This window comes from Pelodiscus sinensis, chromosome 6, assembly GCF_052426305.1.
Source record: "Pelodiscus sinensis isolate ZL-2025 chromosome 6, ASM5242630v1, whole genome shotgun sequence".
Taxonomy (NCBI): Eukaryota; Metazoa; Chordata; order Testudines; family Trionychidae; genus Pelodiscus; species Pelodiscus sinensis.
Genome location: NC_143057.1, coordinates 85,046,971 through 85,063,678, shown reverse-complemented (window position 1 = coordinate 85,063,678; position 16,708 = coordinate 85,046,971). Strand labels below are relative to the sequence as shown.

Here is a 16,708-nt window from a genome sequence, read left to right as displayed (position 1 = left end):
GAATGGGATGTATGGTTGTCCTAAGCAAAATGTGTTTGTGTTTTTGTTTTGTTTTTTTGCTGAATTTTCACAACAGCTTGTCTCAGATTCTCATCCTTTAGCTGATAGAAAGTGTGCCAACCTCCTCGGGGAGGTCTTCTAACTCTTTCCCACCCATAATGCTTGCAAATTCTTAACTCTTCCCTGGCAGCTTTTCCTAGAATAGTCTACAGCAGCTTTAGGTAGGTTCATCTCTTAAAGAGGTCAGATACTGCATTTAGCGTCTCCTATCTGTGCTTAAGAGTTACATTCCCATACAAAAGACTATTCCAAAGCTGGAGTTTAATCAAACTGAAAGAGCAAAAAAACATGGCTTGCAGAAGCCCATTGCTGCGTAGTCCTTTTAGTGCATATGCAACTTTTGCTGCTGCAGCCAGAGCTATCTATTTGCTTTTGACCCCTTTATCAGGCCTTCAGTCCAGTGGGATAGGACACAGGTAAATCTAACCCCAACATATCTCTGTGAATGTTATATGTCTACTTCCAGCAATGATGGAGAAGTATGTTATATGGTCCCTCCCAGAAGATTTGAGCACATGTTCTTTGTAGCATTCCAAATTCAAATTCCTGCTAGCCTCAGAAGACTAACTGACACAGTGTTGTTGTATTTGGTAAATGTTTCTTAAAATAAAAAAAAATGCTATGTTCATTCAAATTAAAAAACAAACATAAAGCCTTTAAATCATCCACACACCTTTTTAACATTAAGGTGTACAATAGATGTGATCTAATCTCTAATTTTATACACTGCTTATCACTATGGCAATTTCTTACCCTCAAAATGTGAGGCCTGATCTTTCAGAAGTGCTGATCATTTGCACCACTGAGAATAAACCCCGTAACATCTAAACTTCAACTAAATTATTGTCATTAACTGTTGAACATTTAAATGTACTTGTGTTTCCATAGGTGAAGACTCTTGGAGAAAGAGTGGTTCTGTATGTTTTGAATCGAATTATTTATCGCAAACAAGAAATAGAGCGAAATGAGATCCCCTTCCTCTGTCACAGTAGCAGTGACTATGCTAAGATTCTGTGGAAAAAAGGAGAGGCCATTGGGTTCTATTCTGTTAAACCAGCAGGTAAAAACATTTAAGTATTTTTTTTAATAAAGCAATGGAAAACCAAACTCCTTTATCAGACCTTTTAAACTGCACTAATGGTATGATTGATACGTGCATCTCTTTCTGAATTCTTAAGAGCAGGCAAGGTTCTAGGCAAATTTTTCAAAAGTGACTTTAGGGTCCTAAATCACTCTGGCTTTTTTTTAAAAAAATTGCCCGTAGTCTTTGCAGTAGCTGTTATGGGTACTAGACTATGCCCAGGACTTCAGGTTTCAAAATTTTTGCTTCATTTACATACTCCTCCATCAGCCATGCTTGTCAGCGTTGCCCACCAAAACCCCACATTGTGGTAAGGTACAGTCTCTGCTGCTTGTTCCCCAGTTGTACCTGAGAAATGTGGAAACTTTAAGTAGAACCTAACAGAAAAGGCTTTGAGGCTGCAGTAGAACCAGGCCCGGGGACTTCTCCCAGACTTCAGCATGTCTCAGTAAAGTGAATGCTTCATGTCCCGGGGTCTGACCTCAGGAGTGAGAAAGTCTACTCTCAAAAATTTCTCAGTGGGATCTTTTCACAAAGATACGGAATATTTTCATAAATATAAAAGTAAATCTTTCAAATCCACTTAGAAGAAGTTGAATAGAACCCTGCCTAAATTGAACAAGTCTTCTAGCTCAATTCAGGAGAACTTAGAACATCCTAAGTTTCAAAGACTTAACAAGAAAGCCCATAAATCTAGGATTCTGTTGGTATCAGAGCACAATTTGGCAACATTAGTGTACCTTCCATTGTCAGCTGATCTCGAAGCGTGACTTCAAACAGTGTACTCACCAAACTGGGAGTCCATGAACACCATAGTAACTGTTGCCATGAAAATATTATAATTTCTGCTATGGTGGAAGACTCCATACCAAGAATGCATGCATTCCTTTCTCCTCACTGGACAGCATCATCATTACAGATACTTCGATAAGTTAGGGAACATGTATTGGCAAGCACACAGCACAAGGCACTCTATCTCAAGAGTCCAATCAGAAATCTCCTAAGCTGTCTGTCACTGTAGTGGAACGTGTTTGGGATCAAACTATGTCAAACTATGAACAGTATGTCAGGCTGTATTTTGCTCTCTCCACCTCAGTCATGGGGTAATGGCTCATTCCACAAGAAGACACGTGACTTCTATGGCATAGTTTCAGGAAGTACCTCCACTTGATATTTGCAAGAAGCCTACATGGCATTTTTGAGGTGTTTTGTTTAGTACAAGACTCCTTTGCTGATATATGCTTTGGAATTGTAGTCCTTTGTACTTCTCTGCCATCTGTACCCTCTCACCCTCCTACTTGAGTACTGTTTGCACTCACCCACATTAGAATACACATAGGTACCAGTACTCAAAGTAAAAGAGAAAGCTACTTACCTTTGTAATTGGAGGTAATTCAAGATACATGGCCCTGATCTGTACAAACAAAAATGATTGGCCCAAAGAGCTTACATTTAACTAGCATGTTTCAATGTCATTAACATTGCTCATAGATTGTTCTCTCATATTTTTTCATTGCTTAAATATACATTATAAATTCCCTATGATTGTTATAAAACTTGATTGCATTTTTCACTTTTGCTGAATTAAATCTAACTTATTTGTAGATAATTTGTTGATCACAATGATGGCCCTCTTTAATAATAATACTACTAATAAATAAAAATATCTAATTTTGGACCAGAGTGATATGATATGACATCCTAACTTTATCCTACTCTCAATAGTAGGTTTTTGGATTAACTTTAGGGAAATTTGTGGTGAATTGCTACTATTGTACAGCAAAGTGTACCAAAAGCATTTTATGCCTTCCTCTGAAGCATTTGGCTTTGTCCACTCTTAGAAATATGATATTGGGCCACAGGGGCCATAGATCTGTTCCAGTACAATTCCGCTGGGGAAGGTAATTGGCAGATGGTATGACTTTGTTCTGTTTATCAATATTGTGCCTTTGTGAACATAGCTACGAAACTGCCCTGGTTTTCACGTGTCTTAATAGAGCAATTTTCAAGCTAAAATTAAGCCAACACAAAAATGACGTCTGGGTTGAAATGTTAATTCTTTATTCTAGTTTCTATTACAACTGATTTTATTGAATTCCGAGGGAGGGTGTTTATATTAAATGGTTGTTCTATATGCTTTGTGGCAATTAGATCATGCAAGTACACTTACTTTTCGTGTTCTACCATTTACTGATCCTGAGCTAATAAACATTCAAGACAATTTGCATATGAAATAATGTTATACTTCATATATTTTTATTCTCTTTCTGTGGAGATAAACTGAGATGTAATTTAGTAGTCAGAGCATAGGCATGGGATTTACTCCTGTTTTTCTAATGTCCTCTCTGATGTGGACCCACTGCATAATGTTAGACAAATGACTGACTGTAATCTCTCTTGCCTGAGTGTTTTTTTTTTCTTTTTTGTAAGGACTAATTAGTTGATGTTTGTGGTGAGTGATAAATATGAGATGTGTTGTGTGGGTTTTTTTATTGTGAACTCTTTGGGGGTATTTCTACACTACAAAGTTAGTTAGAACTAACGGACGTTAGTTCGAACTAACTTTCATAGGCGCTACACTAGCGCTCCGTTAGTTCGAACTTAATTCGAACTAACGGAGCGCTTAGTTCGAACTAGGTAAACCTCATTTTATGAGGATTAAGCCTAGTTCGAACTAGCTAGTTCGAATTAAGGGCTGTGTAGACCCTTAATTCGAATTAGTGGGAGGCTAGCCCTTCCCAGCTTGCCCTGGTGGCCACTCTGGCCAACACCAGGCAAACTCTATTGCCCCCCTCCTGGCCCCGGAGCCCTTAAAGGGCCACGGGCTGTCTACACAGTTTGTGCCAGTTGCAAGGCTGCCAGCACCCAGCCAGCAGACCCTGCACCTGCCACAACATGAGCCAGCCACCCGAGGACACCCAGCCCTCCACTGCTCCCCAGGACCAGCCTGGCGGCTCCCAGGAGCCTGCCCGGGGACGCAAGAGGCAGGCACCCGCTTGGTCAAGTGCGGAGATCGTGGACCTCATCGAGGTTTGGGGGGAAGCCTCCAATGTCCACGATCTCCGCACTAGCCACAGGAACACGGCAGTCTACGGCCGCATGGCTGCCAGCCTGGCCGCCAGGGGCCACCAGCGCAGCCGGGAGCAGGTGCGCTGCAAGATCAAAGACCTGCGGCAGTTCTACTCCCGGGCCTGCCTGCCAGGGGCCGACCCGGAGGCCTGCCCCCACTTCCACGCCCTGGACCGCCTCCTGGGGGCTCATGCCGTCCCTGCCCCCCGGGACGTGATAGACCCTGGGGCAGAGGGACCGCTCCAGGAGACGGAGGAGGAGGAGGAGGGCTCCGAGAGCCAGGAGCCTGCCGGCAGCCTGCCCAGGACCTGGGACCCCCGAGGCACCCCACAGAGCCACTCGCCTGTGTCGTCCGAGGCCGGGGAGGCGTCCACCTGTGAGTACCATCCTGCTCCTCTTATGTGTACGGGGGGCTGGGGTGAGAGGGAGCCCCGGGACCGTGCGCCTGGGCCTTGCCCACCACGGAGCAGCAGCTGGGGATCCTGCAGGGGCCCTGGCCTTGCAGAGGGGAGCTGGGTTTCACACACCTGGGCCCCTGGGGTAATTGACTGCTGGTCTTGTTGCACCACAGCCGCAGCACCTGGGCCTGCAGGGTGCACCACCCCGCCTGCAGCAGCTGCCCCGGGCCAGCAGGAGAGCCAGGAACCAGGAGGACTACCAGAGGCGGCACCTCCAGTTCCTGGAGCAACAGCTCTGTCTCCAGGACCACTGGGTCCAGGAGGACCTGAGGCTGCACCGGAGGAGTTTGGAGGCCCTGGAGGAGCAGGGCCGTGCCCTGCGAGGCCACCTCCAGAGCCTGCTGGACCGCTTCCCAATTCCTCCTGCTCCTGCTCCCCCTGCTGCTCCCCCTGCTCCCCCAGCTCTCCCTGCTGCCCCCCAGCTCCCCCTCATGCTCCCGCTCCTGCTTCCTCCACACCCCCCGGCCCTCCTGCCCCACCCTCCACAACCATTCCCCACCGACGCCCCCGGACCCGCAGTGTGGCGAGACGGGAGAGGCAGCCGGACTCTCACCCCTGAGCTTTCCTTTCCCTTCCTCCCTTCTCTCCTCTTCCAGCTCCCTCGTCCCAGGTTTCCCCCTCCCCTCTCCCACCCTCATTCCTCCCTCCCCCCACCCCAGTTATGTGAAATAAACAGACGTTTTTGGTTGAAAAACAGGTGTCTTTATTTTACAGTAGGTAGGGAGGGGAAAGGGGAAGGGGATAGGGTGGAAGAAGGCCCCAGTGGGGCATGCAAGGGAGAGGTCAGTCCTCCTCCTCCACCTGGAAGCTCTCCCACAGGGCTTCCCGGATCCGGACGGCCCCCCGCTGGGCTTCCCGGACGGCGGTGGTGCGGGGCTGACCGTAGTGTCCAGCCATACGGTCAGCCTCAGCCATCCAGGCTGGCAGGAAAGCCTCCCCCTTTCGCTCACACAAATTGTGGAGCACACAACATGCTGCCACCACGGGAGGGATGTTGTGCTCGGCCAGGTCCAGACGGGTGAGGAGGCATCGAAAGCGGGCTTTCAGTCGCCCGAAGGCCCCCTCCACCACGATGTGGGCCCTGGTCAGCCTGGCATTGAAGGCCTGGCGGGAGGGATTGAGGTGCCCCGTGTACGGCTCCATCAGCCACGGCTGCAGTGGGCATCCCCCACCAGGCACACGGGCATGTCCACGTCCCCGACCCTGATGTGGCGGTTGGGGAAGAAGGTCCTGTCCTGCAGCCGCTGGCACACGGAGGAGTTGCGGTACACCCGGGCGTCGTGTGCTTTGCCGGACCAGCCCACATTAATATCCGTGAACTGTCCCCGGTGGTCACACACGGCCTGCAGGATCACAGAGAAGTACCCCTTGCGGTTCACGTAACGGGATGCCTGATGTTCCGGGGCACGGATGGGGATGTGCGTCCCGTCGATGGCCCCCCCGCAGTTGGGGAAGCCGAGGGCGCCGACTCTCCGGATGACGGCGTCCGGGTCGGCGAGGTGGACCACCCTCCAGAGCAGCACCCGGTTGATGGCCTTGACCACCTACGGAGAGAGACACAGCAAAGCGCCAATCAGTGGGGCGCCCGTGTGGCTGGGAGCGTGCATGCCCTGGCAGTGCCCCGTGCCCCACTCCCGGAAGCAACCCCCCTGGCGGCGTGTAGTACGGCCGGGACAGACCGACCCCTCCAGTGCGGGGCGCGTTCGCCTCCTCCCGCCCCCCTTTGTCCCTGGGGCGGCCCATCCCCTCCTCGCAGCCCCCCTCCACCTCCGGCGCGGTGGCCGACGAGTGCCATACCTGCATGAGCACCGCTCCGACGGTGGATCTCCCCATGCCGAACTGGTTCCCGACGGATCGGTAGCTGTCCGGCGTGGAGAGCTTCCAGAGGGCGATGGCCACCCGCTTCTGGAGGGGGATGGCGGGCCTCATGCGAGTGTCCCTTCTGCGCAGGGCAGGGGCGAGCCACTCGCAGAGCTCCAGGAAGGTGTCCCTCCTCATCCTGAAGTTCTGGGTCCACTGTTGGTCCTCCCAGCGCTCCAGGACGATGCAGTCCCACCAGTCGGTGCTGGTGTCCAGACACCAGATGCGGCGGGGCACGCCTGTGCCGAGGCGCCGCCGCGGCTCCTCCACGGCCCCCAGGGCGGCCAGGCGGAGAGGCAGGGGGCTGACGTGCACCAGGAGGTGCCAGGCAGCCTCGAGCCATTGGTGGCAGGCTTGCAGCAGCAAATCCAGAAAATGCACCAGAAGGTGCAGGGCGAGCTGTGGCTCCATGTTGCCACCTGCGGCGGCGGCCCCGAAGGGAAGCACTGACACAGACGGGCACAGAGACCAACGCTTTGCTGTCCCCCGGCGAGGTTGGCAAGCAAGCAGGAAAAGCTGAGAACCGGCTGTCCAGGGGGGTCCCTTTAAGCTCGAGCCTCAGATAGCCTCAGACAGCAGCCACACAAAGCAACTACTGACCTGATGCCCTGCCAGAACCGGTTTCAGCTGCCCTTAAATGCGCCCCTGCATCCAATCAGTGTGGACGCGCTAGTTCGAATTAGCAAAACGCTAATTCGAACTAGTTTTTAGTTCTAGACGCGTTAGTTCGAATTAACTAGTTCGAATTAGCTTAGTTCAAATTAGCACTGTAGTGTAGACGTACCCTAGGTTAGGGACTATCTTCCCTGTGTACACAGGGCCTAGCACCATAGAATTCCAATTCCTCTGTGGGACCAGCAATATACTGTAATACAAATTCAGATAAATAACATTTATTTCTCTCATACCAGTAAATTCATGGCTAGCATTCATGTATTCTCCAATACTTAAATTTCTGTGTTGTGTCACAGTGCACTTGTTCATAATTTGAATTATTATATTTAATCCATGCTATCCTGTGAATAGAAAAATCCTTCTTATAAAATTTTACCTTGACTTCAGCATTATTGATGTTCTGTAAAAAATTGGGGATGTTGATGATGATGATGACTTGTGTTTCAGTTCCTAAATGAAAGCTGACTTCCATACTTATGGGTTTATTTTTAAATAAAGAGAATATATTTGGATTTAAGCCTTCTGGCTTTTCTTCCATCCTTTCACTTCATTCTTTTTTTCCAGATTTCCTCAAGAAATAATTCAGCAGGATTCCAAAGTATGCCCTTCATCCCACTACCTTCTGCTCTTTAGCCTTCCATTCTTTTTCATGTAGCAGTAGGCCAATAAACCAGTCAAGCTTTCTTACATTGTGTTGCTTGCAGTAATGCTGCAAAAATACGAAGTTGACCCAGTGAGTGGCTGATCTGTGGTTACTATGTGTACTGTAGCCTTTTATTTTCTTTAAAGTGAATTTTGAAATGTGGTATTGCACCACTGTGGTTTGGCTCTGGTGACAACAGTTTCAAGCTTAACAGAGTGAAAGTCACCTCTGCTACTTGGTCTTTAGGGACTTTAAACCAAGGGTAGTGACCATACATAAATTCACGAGTACAAGGCAGTCAGTTTTACAAGTTTTGTTAAAGTTCTGATTACCTAAGTGTATAAACATTCTATACAGGCCGATATACAAGTTACAAATATAGTTACCCTGTTGTTAAAGTTGTGAGTATTAGAGTTTGATGAGTCTCTCATGGCTTGATCATCAACCAGACGGATGGTTCCTGCTGGAGTGTCCCGGAGGGAGCTAGTTTTCCCATTCTGGGCATTAGGTATGTGAGCAATTAGTTGATTATCCGGTAATAAAATGCTAGTCACGCCCTCTCTTCTCCCCCCACCCCCCGGCTGCCTCTATTAGAGAGAGGCAGCGAGGGGGAGGAGCAGGAGCCAGTGCTGGGGGGAACTGGTAAAGCCAGTTCCCCCCAGCACCATCTCTGAGAGGGCCAGGAGAGGCAGAGGCACAGTGGGAAACAGCGCGAGTGAGGACTGCTTTTGTCTCCACCCCTGCCGGTTCCTACTGTGGGTGCTTCTGCTTTTGAAATGTACAAGAGCTCTGCAGGGCTCTTGTACATTTCAAAAGCAGAAGTGCTGCAGGTAGCACTGGACGAGCAGGTACTCAAGCTGTCCCCGCTTGCCCCATACTCTCTGCGGCGCCCCCCCCCCCACTGCCTCTATGAGAGGCAGTAATGGGGGGAGCCCAAGCACCATCTCTGGAATACTGCCTGCCCTCCTGCTGCCTTTATCAGATAGGAGACACTGCTGCGAAACAGCCCCCTGTTCACAGGGGTCCCAGCAGGGAGCTGGGCCCCCCCATGGACAGGGACTGTTGCTGCCAAGGAACCACTGTTTGCGGCAGTTAGGGTAAAAACCAAGCCATTATATGATGTCGATGATTTAAAGCTGTGACAAATCAGTGATGAAATACTGATGTATGGTTTCCCCATAATTTCAGGAAGCCTATGTAGCTCCTACCTTACCCAGAGCTATCAACTTCCAGTGCTGGACACAATGTTTGTGAGGAAGAAACATCGTGGGAAAGATTTTGGGTTAATGATGTTGGAGGATTTTGTGGATTCCTTTACTGAAGACACACTTGGTCTTCGCTACCCACTGTCATCTTTCATGTATGCAGGTAAATTCTCTAATTTTTTTCCTCGTCTTCTCCCTCAATTCAACGTGGAAGGAAGAGATTAAATTTCTTAAAGTTCATAGTAGGGGTGTAAGAGACTAGTTGACTAGTGATGCAACTAGTCACTTCCCCCCTTGCTGCCTCTATCAGGCTATGTCTACACTACAAGATTTTTGCAGAAAAACAGCCATTTTTGTGTAAAAAGCGGCAGACTGTCCAAACCTCAAGGGTGTTTTTGTGCAAAAAAAATTACGGTAAATCAACAGGACAGAGGGCTTTTGCCTGTAGAGTTATTCCTCTCTCCACAAGGAATAACTCCTTTTTGCACTACAGCTCTTGTGCAAAAAGGCATGTGTGGATGCTCTGCAGGGGTTTCTTGTGCAAAAAGAGCCTATCAGAAGAAGCACAGGTGCTCTGATGGCCATTCCATTAATCAGAGCTTTCTTGCGCAAGAGCGTCCATGCAGTGTGGACGCGCTTTTTCTCAAAAGCACATTGCTTTTGCGATGTGCTTTTGTGGTGTGGACGTGCTTTTGCGCAAGAAGTTTTTGCGGAAGATCTCTTCTGGAAAAATCTTGTGCAAAAACCCTGCAGGTAGAAAAAGCCTCAGAGAGAGGCAGCAAGAGGGGGGAGCAGGAGCCAATGCTGAGGGGAGCCAGCTTAAAAGTGCCCTTATAGACTAATCGAATAGTCAGTAGAAATCCCGTTGACCATTTGATTAGTTAATTAATCTAAATTTAACATCCCTAGTTCATAGCAGACTTTAAATAAATATAAAATATGTTGCTATTCAGTGAACCTTAAAAAGTCATATGGAGAATGTGTATGTTGCTTTATTTTCTTGTAATCCTTGCATTTCTATTGGTTAATGTTATAGCTTGTTGATAGGTGCACTCTCTTGTTCTCTCTGACAGTAAACAGAATACACCCATGTGATTTGCCTCATTCTCCTTTGATCTAGTTCTAGAGTTGAACTGTAGTAAAAATGAAATCTGAGTTTTAGAGAGTCACTAGTGAGAGGAGAGAGCACATTTTCTAGGTGTGCCTGTCTGTGGGCACCCTGCTCCCTCTGACTCTGTTACTTCTGTAATTGCAGACATTACTTGGCTGAAAGTGCTTTGCCCAAAACAAGTCCATAATGTTTCCCCCTTTATTTTTAAAAGTAATAACATAGATGAGTTTAATGTTATGATTAAAATACTTAGTATTAAATAAGTGGAAGGGTGCTGTGTTTCAGGGGCTGGCTTGTTGAGGTCTTGCCACCAAGGTAAAAAAACAGTCCAAACAAGTGAAATAATGGAAGTGTTCACATATATGTGAGAGACAAGTACTGACAAGGTATGAGAGCTAATGTTACCCCAGAATATGTGTGGAGTTGGAAGAGAAGAGTCGTTGGTTCCTGAGACTGTTATGTCCCAAAGCCAAAATATAAGGGCAGTTTAATAAAATATAGAGACTCTTCCTGCATTCCCACAACAAAGCATACTGGGTGTAGGAATCCTCTGGGGTTTCTGCCTGCTCTTTACTGCTGGGGCAATGTCCAGAGATTAAGGAGGATTCCGAATACGCTGTGTCTTCTGCCCCCCTCCCCTACCTGCAGAGATAAGCCTTTAAGAGAAGGCCTGCACCAGAAATAGTAGCTGATTTACTCTGAGGAGAGCAAACTGCTCCACAGAGTGATCAGCTCCCCCCACCTATTGCTAGTAGCAGCTGCCTCTCAGCTTTAGAGTAAGACTAGTTAAACTAAGTGGGAGTGATGGGGGTCATATAAATGGGTAGTTGCTAGCATTGCTTTTCTGTGGATGTGGGTGATACCTGCTGTGGTGTACTTTCCTCCCAATGCATGCTTTGGTTGAGTTGTGTGGAATGTGCCAAATGAAAAGATTCACTGATAGTATTTTAAGAGGAGAGGGGAGAGGGAAATAAAAAAGATTAATGATGAGTGTGTTGTAGTAAACAGTGCCAAAACCAACTCCTCTGGACTCCAGCAAAGTACTTTACATGGGTGCTGTCAGCAACATTGATTGACAGAATCTGTTGGCTATATGCACTGTTCAAGAGCATATCTCTGATATGTAGACAAGTTTAAATCCTTGTTCAGTGTAAAATTCTCTAGAAACAAATAACCTTGCAACATGTGTGTAAAATAACAGGTAATACTGTACATTTGTATTCATTTTTAAAAGTTGGATTTCAAGGATATTTTTTTATCGAGAAAGAAAATTTTCTTTGCACCTGTAATCTGAAGCGGGCATAATGAGTGAGTATTTTGTACTGCCCAAAATGCTTACTAGAACTCGGGGGAGAGGGGAATCCTATAGTCCCTGCCCCCTTAAGGTTACATCTAGGGATATGATTCAGATGATGAAAATGAACATACATTGTCCTCACTGCTTTGGATCATAATTGAGCAGAATCTGTCATCAGCATGGAAGTATGTCCTCTGGAATGGTGGCTGAAGCATGAAGAAGCATATGAATGTTTAGCATCTCTGGCATGTAAACATTGAAAATCTGTTCTCACTTTCAGGTCACTTTGTAAGTAAGAAGTGAGCAGCATTTTGCCTTGTAAAAATAAACAAACTTGTTTGACTGAGTGATAGGCTGAACAAGAAGTAGATCTGAGCAGACTTGCATGTGTTAAAATTTTACATTGTTCTATTCTGAAAGCATTTTCTCACATAATTCTATATTTGTAAGTCCAGTGTTCATGATAGATTGCATTATAGTACTTGTAATGGGGGAATGTAAAAATTATATTTTTGTTTTATAGCACTAATATTTATCATAAAAATAAAGTGAGTACTATACATGTATTCTGAATTGTAAATGAAATCATTTGAAAATGTAGAAGACATCAAAATATTTAAATAAATAGTATTCTATTTAATAGTTGTTTAACTATTGTTTAATTGCTATTCATTTTTGAGCTAATTGTATGAGTTAATTGTGATTGGAAGCCCTACTTACAATCTAAATTGAAGACAGTACAATGATGGAAGGTGCTAAGAGGAATGGACTAAGATCTTGAAGGATGAGGGTTGCAGAAATGTTATTATCTAGTTACTCAGGTTAGATATGCACATCTTGGTGACTCAGTTTCTTTTTGTTTGTAATGCATTATAAATATGATAAAGTAGAAGTCAGACTATAATTGAGTGATTAGGATAGTGTTTTGTAATTTCTCAAGCTGAGTTACAAATACACCTAATGGGTACTGTGGGTTGGTTTTGTTTCTGTTTTTTCAGCTTGTAAGCAGTATTTTGAAAAGTACCCAGGGGATCATGATCTTCTATGGGAGGTTGAAGGAGCAGGATACTGGTTCCAGAGAACGCCTATTACAAGTGTATTGCAGAGAGAAACACTTGAAACTGAAGGTAAGATGCTTTGGAAACAGAGCCAGGAAACTATTGAGACTTGAAAAGTGAAGTTATATTGTACAGTGATTAGCCTACAGTATTTTTTGTAAACAGCCCCGGTTGTGAACAATCTCCACTGAAGTCATTGGGAAGACTACAAATGGCTTAATTAGTAGCCAGTTTGGGCCTTATGTCAGTTTACATTCAGAGTGGATAACAGGTTTTCTGCATTTTTTTTAAAAAATGTATTTGCATTTTTTTTCTGTTGAATTTTTCTAAGAGCAGGAGCCTCTCAAAAAGAAAACAACAGTTCCCAAACTGAAGAGTGTTTTCTGCAGTCTGCCATGGAATCTGTAACAGGAAGCGAACAGAGCACCAAGATGGAAACGCAGCTAAGGGTAGGTACACATGTCTATGTATATATCTACAAAGCAAGAGTAGTCTTCTTATAGCTTCATGTTCTTCTAGCTTCCTTAATTACTTTTTCTGTAAAATCTTTTACTGAAGAGAGAGAGACAGGTTTCCAAAACAGAAGTGATTTTTTTTAAATAATCCATTTCTAATGTCTAATTAGAGAATGATGATACTGGATAAGATTTTGGGAAAAATCCATGAATTTAATAAAAGTGTGTGTGGCTTGTTCAATACTCTTTCTTTATCCCTCGCTTTTCTTTATCCCTCGCTTTCCTCTCTCTGTCTCTGTCTCTCTGTCTGTCTGTCTGTCTGTAAGTCTTTTCAGGAATCAAGTTGAACTTCCATTATCTCTTCAGTGTTCTCTGAACCTAATTGCTTGGACCTGAGCATTTCTTTTGAGCCATCCAGTCTAGGGATGTTAAATATCAGTTAATTGAATAGTCGATTAACCTCATGATTCTTATTGGTTAGTCAACTATTCTACAGTCTCCAGGCAACCCTTATTTGGGGGGAAGCTCCTGGACCAGGCATGAGCCAGAACTGAGCCTGGCTGCCTGACCACCTGGCTCCTAATACACTTTAAATGCATAGCCGCAAGGGGGTAGGTCCAGGACCCAGTGCAAGCCGGGACTGAGATGGGCTGCTGGCCAGTCTGTTAAAAAATATACTGGCAAAGGCTGTGGGGGGAAAGTGTGTAGTTTATAGCATTTACCTATAAGCTTTTGCTTATCGGTTAATCGGCTGTACTGTTACCTCCCTAATCCAGTCAGACAGAACCCGTGGCTTTTATCAGAGAAACCTTATATACATAGTTGTGGCTTCAAATCAATCACAATCGAGAAGATACATATGAAATTTTGTTGAACGAAATTGACGTGGGTGTCAGGAGCTATGAAAGACAGATGCTTTTGTTACACTTGGACTAATGTTACCTTTTACAGTGAAACAGCTATGAGCTTTGCAGCTGGCTACCCAAGAGTGGGGCTGGCAGTTCCTGGGGAGCCAGCATGTAACTTGTGTTGAGGGGCCAGGCCCATCACGGATAGGGGCTGCTGCAGCCAGCCTGAGCAGCCCTTGCCTGTAGTAGGCCCCTCAGGATGAAGCAGCCCCCTGTTTGGGGTGGGCGGGGAGCTGCTCCAGCCCCTACCGGTTAACCATATACATCCCTAGTTGGGATATGAAAGCATTTCAGTCAGGAGAATACAATCTCCAGTGGTTCAGGCTTTAAAGAACAGTATGTTTTTCTGCTTTAGGTTGATTCCCAAAAAGGCAAAGAAATCTTAGATGCCCATGCAAGCACTTCTGAAGGTAAAAAATAATGTTGAACATCAGTGTTATGATTCTTAAATTCTATAAGGGTAATGGCCCATTTTCATCATTACCTTTAACTTCTCTGTGCCTTGATTTAGTCATCTGCAAAATGGATAAAACACCAATACCTCTTTTAGAGGTGCTGGTGGCCTAAACAACATATGTAAAGTACTTGGATAAATGCCAGTATCGTAGATTTATTTTGATCTGTTTAAAAAATTCTCATAATGAAATGCTTTTTCAGTTAGGCCCTGCATATGCCTACCTTTTATGAAATACTAAAATTGTTTTACCTAATAGATCTGCGTATTGTATGTGTATTCTTTCATTTGCATTAATTTTGCTATATCTTTAAGAGCTTGGTATTACTCCTGTTTCCACTCGAACACGAAGCAGTAATTTAAAACGTCCCAGGATAGGAAAGAGGAGCCAGGAATCTGAAACTGAAACTCCTTCTGGAGAGGATGAAAACCTTTGGATATCAGGAAGCAGGTAATGTGTTGTTTTTCATTTTGCCGTTTTAGTGGTATTAGTTGTCGGTGCCCACTCATGTGGTACATGCTATTTCCTGTCCCATTAGAAAGTAAAACTGATATACCCTCCTCCTGCTTTAGTCTAATTTGCAGATTACTTAAAAAAAAAAAAAACCAACAACAAAACTCAAGGGAAAAAACAAGCTGCCACCTCCAAAGTGATCACAAGAAAACAAAGATTTGTGCTTACATATCAACTCAGCAGACACTGGGAACAATATACACAACAGTGTAGTGACTAGCTACACATTGAACACTTTTTATTGTATTGGTATCTTGAAGAATCAAAGTTTAAATATACAACTGTGAGAGTGTTGTTGGGTGTGTGTGGTATTTATAACAAGGGAACATAGCTTAGCTTTTGTATTCTGATTTCTCTCTTGTATATTACAAAAAAAAAAAACCACACCACATCTTGAAAGGCTACTAAGACCATGAAACATTGATTGCACAGGCTCCCAAAGAAAAGATGAGCGTTTTTTGTAAAAAGCAGATTAAAAAAACCAAACCAAAACAAAAAAAAACCACCTAAAACCCCCTCACTGACATGAAGAGAACTTTACTTTTTAGTTAGATTCAGAAACTTGTTTGGATTGATAAAAAGTATAGAATGGATCAAAGGAAGCTGGTTGTATTTTGTTAAAACAGTATTTCTAGTGGATGCCAGAGAACCAAGAGGCCAAATTACTACTTTGTAGTAATTGGAATATAGTTTTTGTAAAATGTCTGCATTCATGAAGCATGTCCATATGATATCTGTTTTCATCACTGGAAGAGGAGCGGAAATGAATATCCTTACTGAAACCTGACACAGTTCAAAAGACTTCATGTCTAAAACAATTGCCACTCAAGCTACTCCAACAGTTAAGTCGTATAAGACTGATACTGGTATACCTGGGTTGGGTGAAGTTCGGTCTCTTTCCGCAAAATCCAGATTTTCTTACAGTAAGGGATTATTAGCATTTTATAACTTCCAAAGCCTATAACCTTTGTGAAACTATTCCTGATTTCTAATTTTGAAATCAATGAAAGCAAGATAGAGGCCTCTCTCTCTCTCTCTATATATATATATATATTGCTGCAGCAACAGTTTAGTTGAACAACTATCTAGTTAGGAGTTGGCCATTTTCAGTATTTAATGTTTATTTTGGTGGGTTCTACACTTCTGTATGATGAATGTGTGCTATAATAATTAACTTGTAATGGGAGGAATTTTTCATTATGAAATGGTGTCACTGAGATTAATCTAAAATAAAAAGTGTTTTATTTTCTGTTGCAGATTGGAACCTGTAGCACATACATCTGAAAGCTCAGAAGAGTTAGGAGAAGAAAATGAAGAAATTGTAGATGAAAATGAAGAAGAAACAGTTGCTGACAATGAGGACCAATCAATATTGGAAACACAAGAGTTATGTACATCACCATCTGACAAACAAAATGAGAAAGAGGTAAATCTCAAATGGGTGGATACACTCAGTCCAGATAAGATCCAGGTGGTGGTGATAGGTTTGAGGAGGCTTTCCATCCTTATCTGAGCAGGAGATTGCTGCAGTCTTTTGTATCAAATATAGTCTTTGCTACTATATTTGCCTTTGACAACTCAGCGTGAAATTATTGCAACACACGTTATCAGGGATGTAAGGGACTAGTCGACTAGTTGCTTCCCCCCTCCTTGCTGTCTCTCTCAGAAAGAGGAAGCAAGGGGGGAGGGAAGCAGAGGGAGTTCGGGGGGAGCCGGCTTAAAAGCTGGTTCCCTTTCCCCCCTTTTCCCTCCCCCCGCCAGCTGCAGCTCCATGGGAGGGGGCAGGGATGCAGCAGCAATATCCCAGCTTTGAAATGTACAAGAGTCCCCAAAAGAGCAGGGGCTCTTGTGCATTTCAAA

General features: G+C 44.8%; 1 protein-coding gene across 3 annotated transcripts in view; it reads left to right on the top strand.

Moving 5' to 3' along the window:
• Positions 1–16,708, top strand: part of FAM169A (family with sequence similarity 169 member A) — a 65,673-nt gene that overhangs the window by 39,354 nt on the left and 9,611 nt on the right. For all 3 annotated transcript variants that reach the window (XM_075932273.2, XM_089779354.1, XM_075932271.2), the window contains 7 exons: positions 949–1,120; positions 9,035–9,214; positions 12,458–12,586; positions 12,854–12,966; positions 14,236–14,290; positions 14,650–14,785; positions 16,106–16,274. In XM_075932273.2, coding sequence (XP_075788388.2) covers positions 949–1,120; positions 9,035–9,214; positions 12,458–12,586; positions 12,854–12,966; positions 14,236–14,290; positions 14,650–14,785; positions 16,106–16,274 — 954 coding nt within the window. The remainder of the gene's footprint in view (positions 1–948; positions 1,121–9,034; positions 9,215–12,457; positions 12,587–12,853; positions 12,967–14,235; positions 14,291–14,649; positions 14,786–16,105; positions 16,275–16,708) is intronic.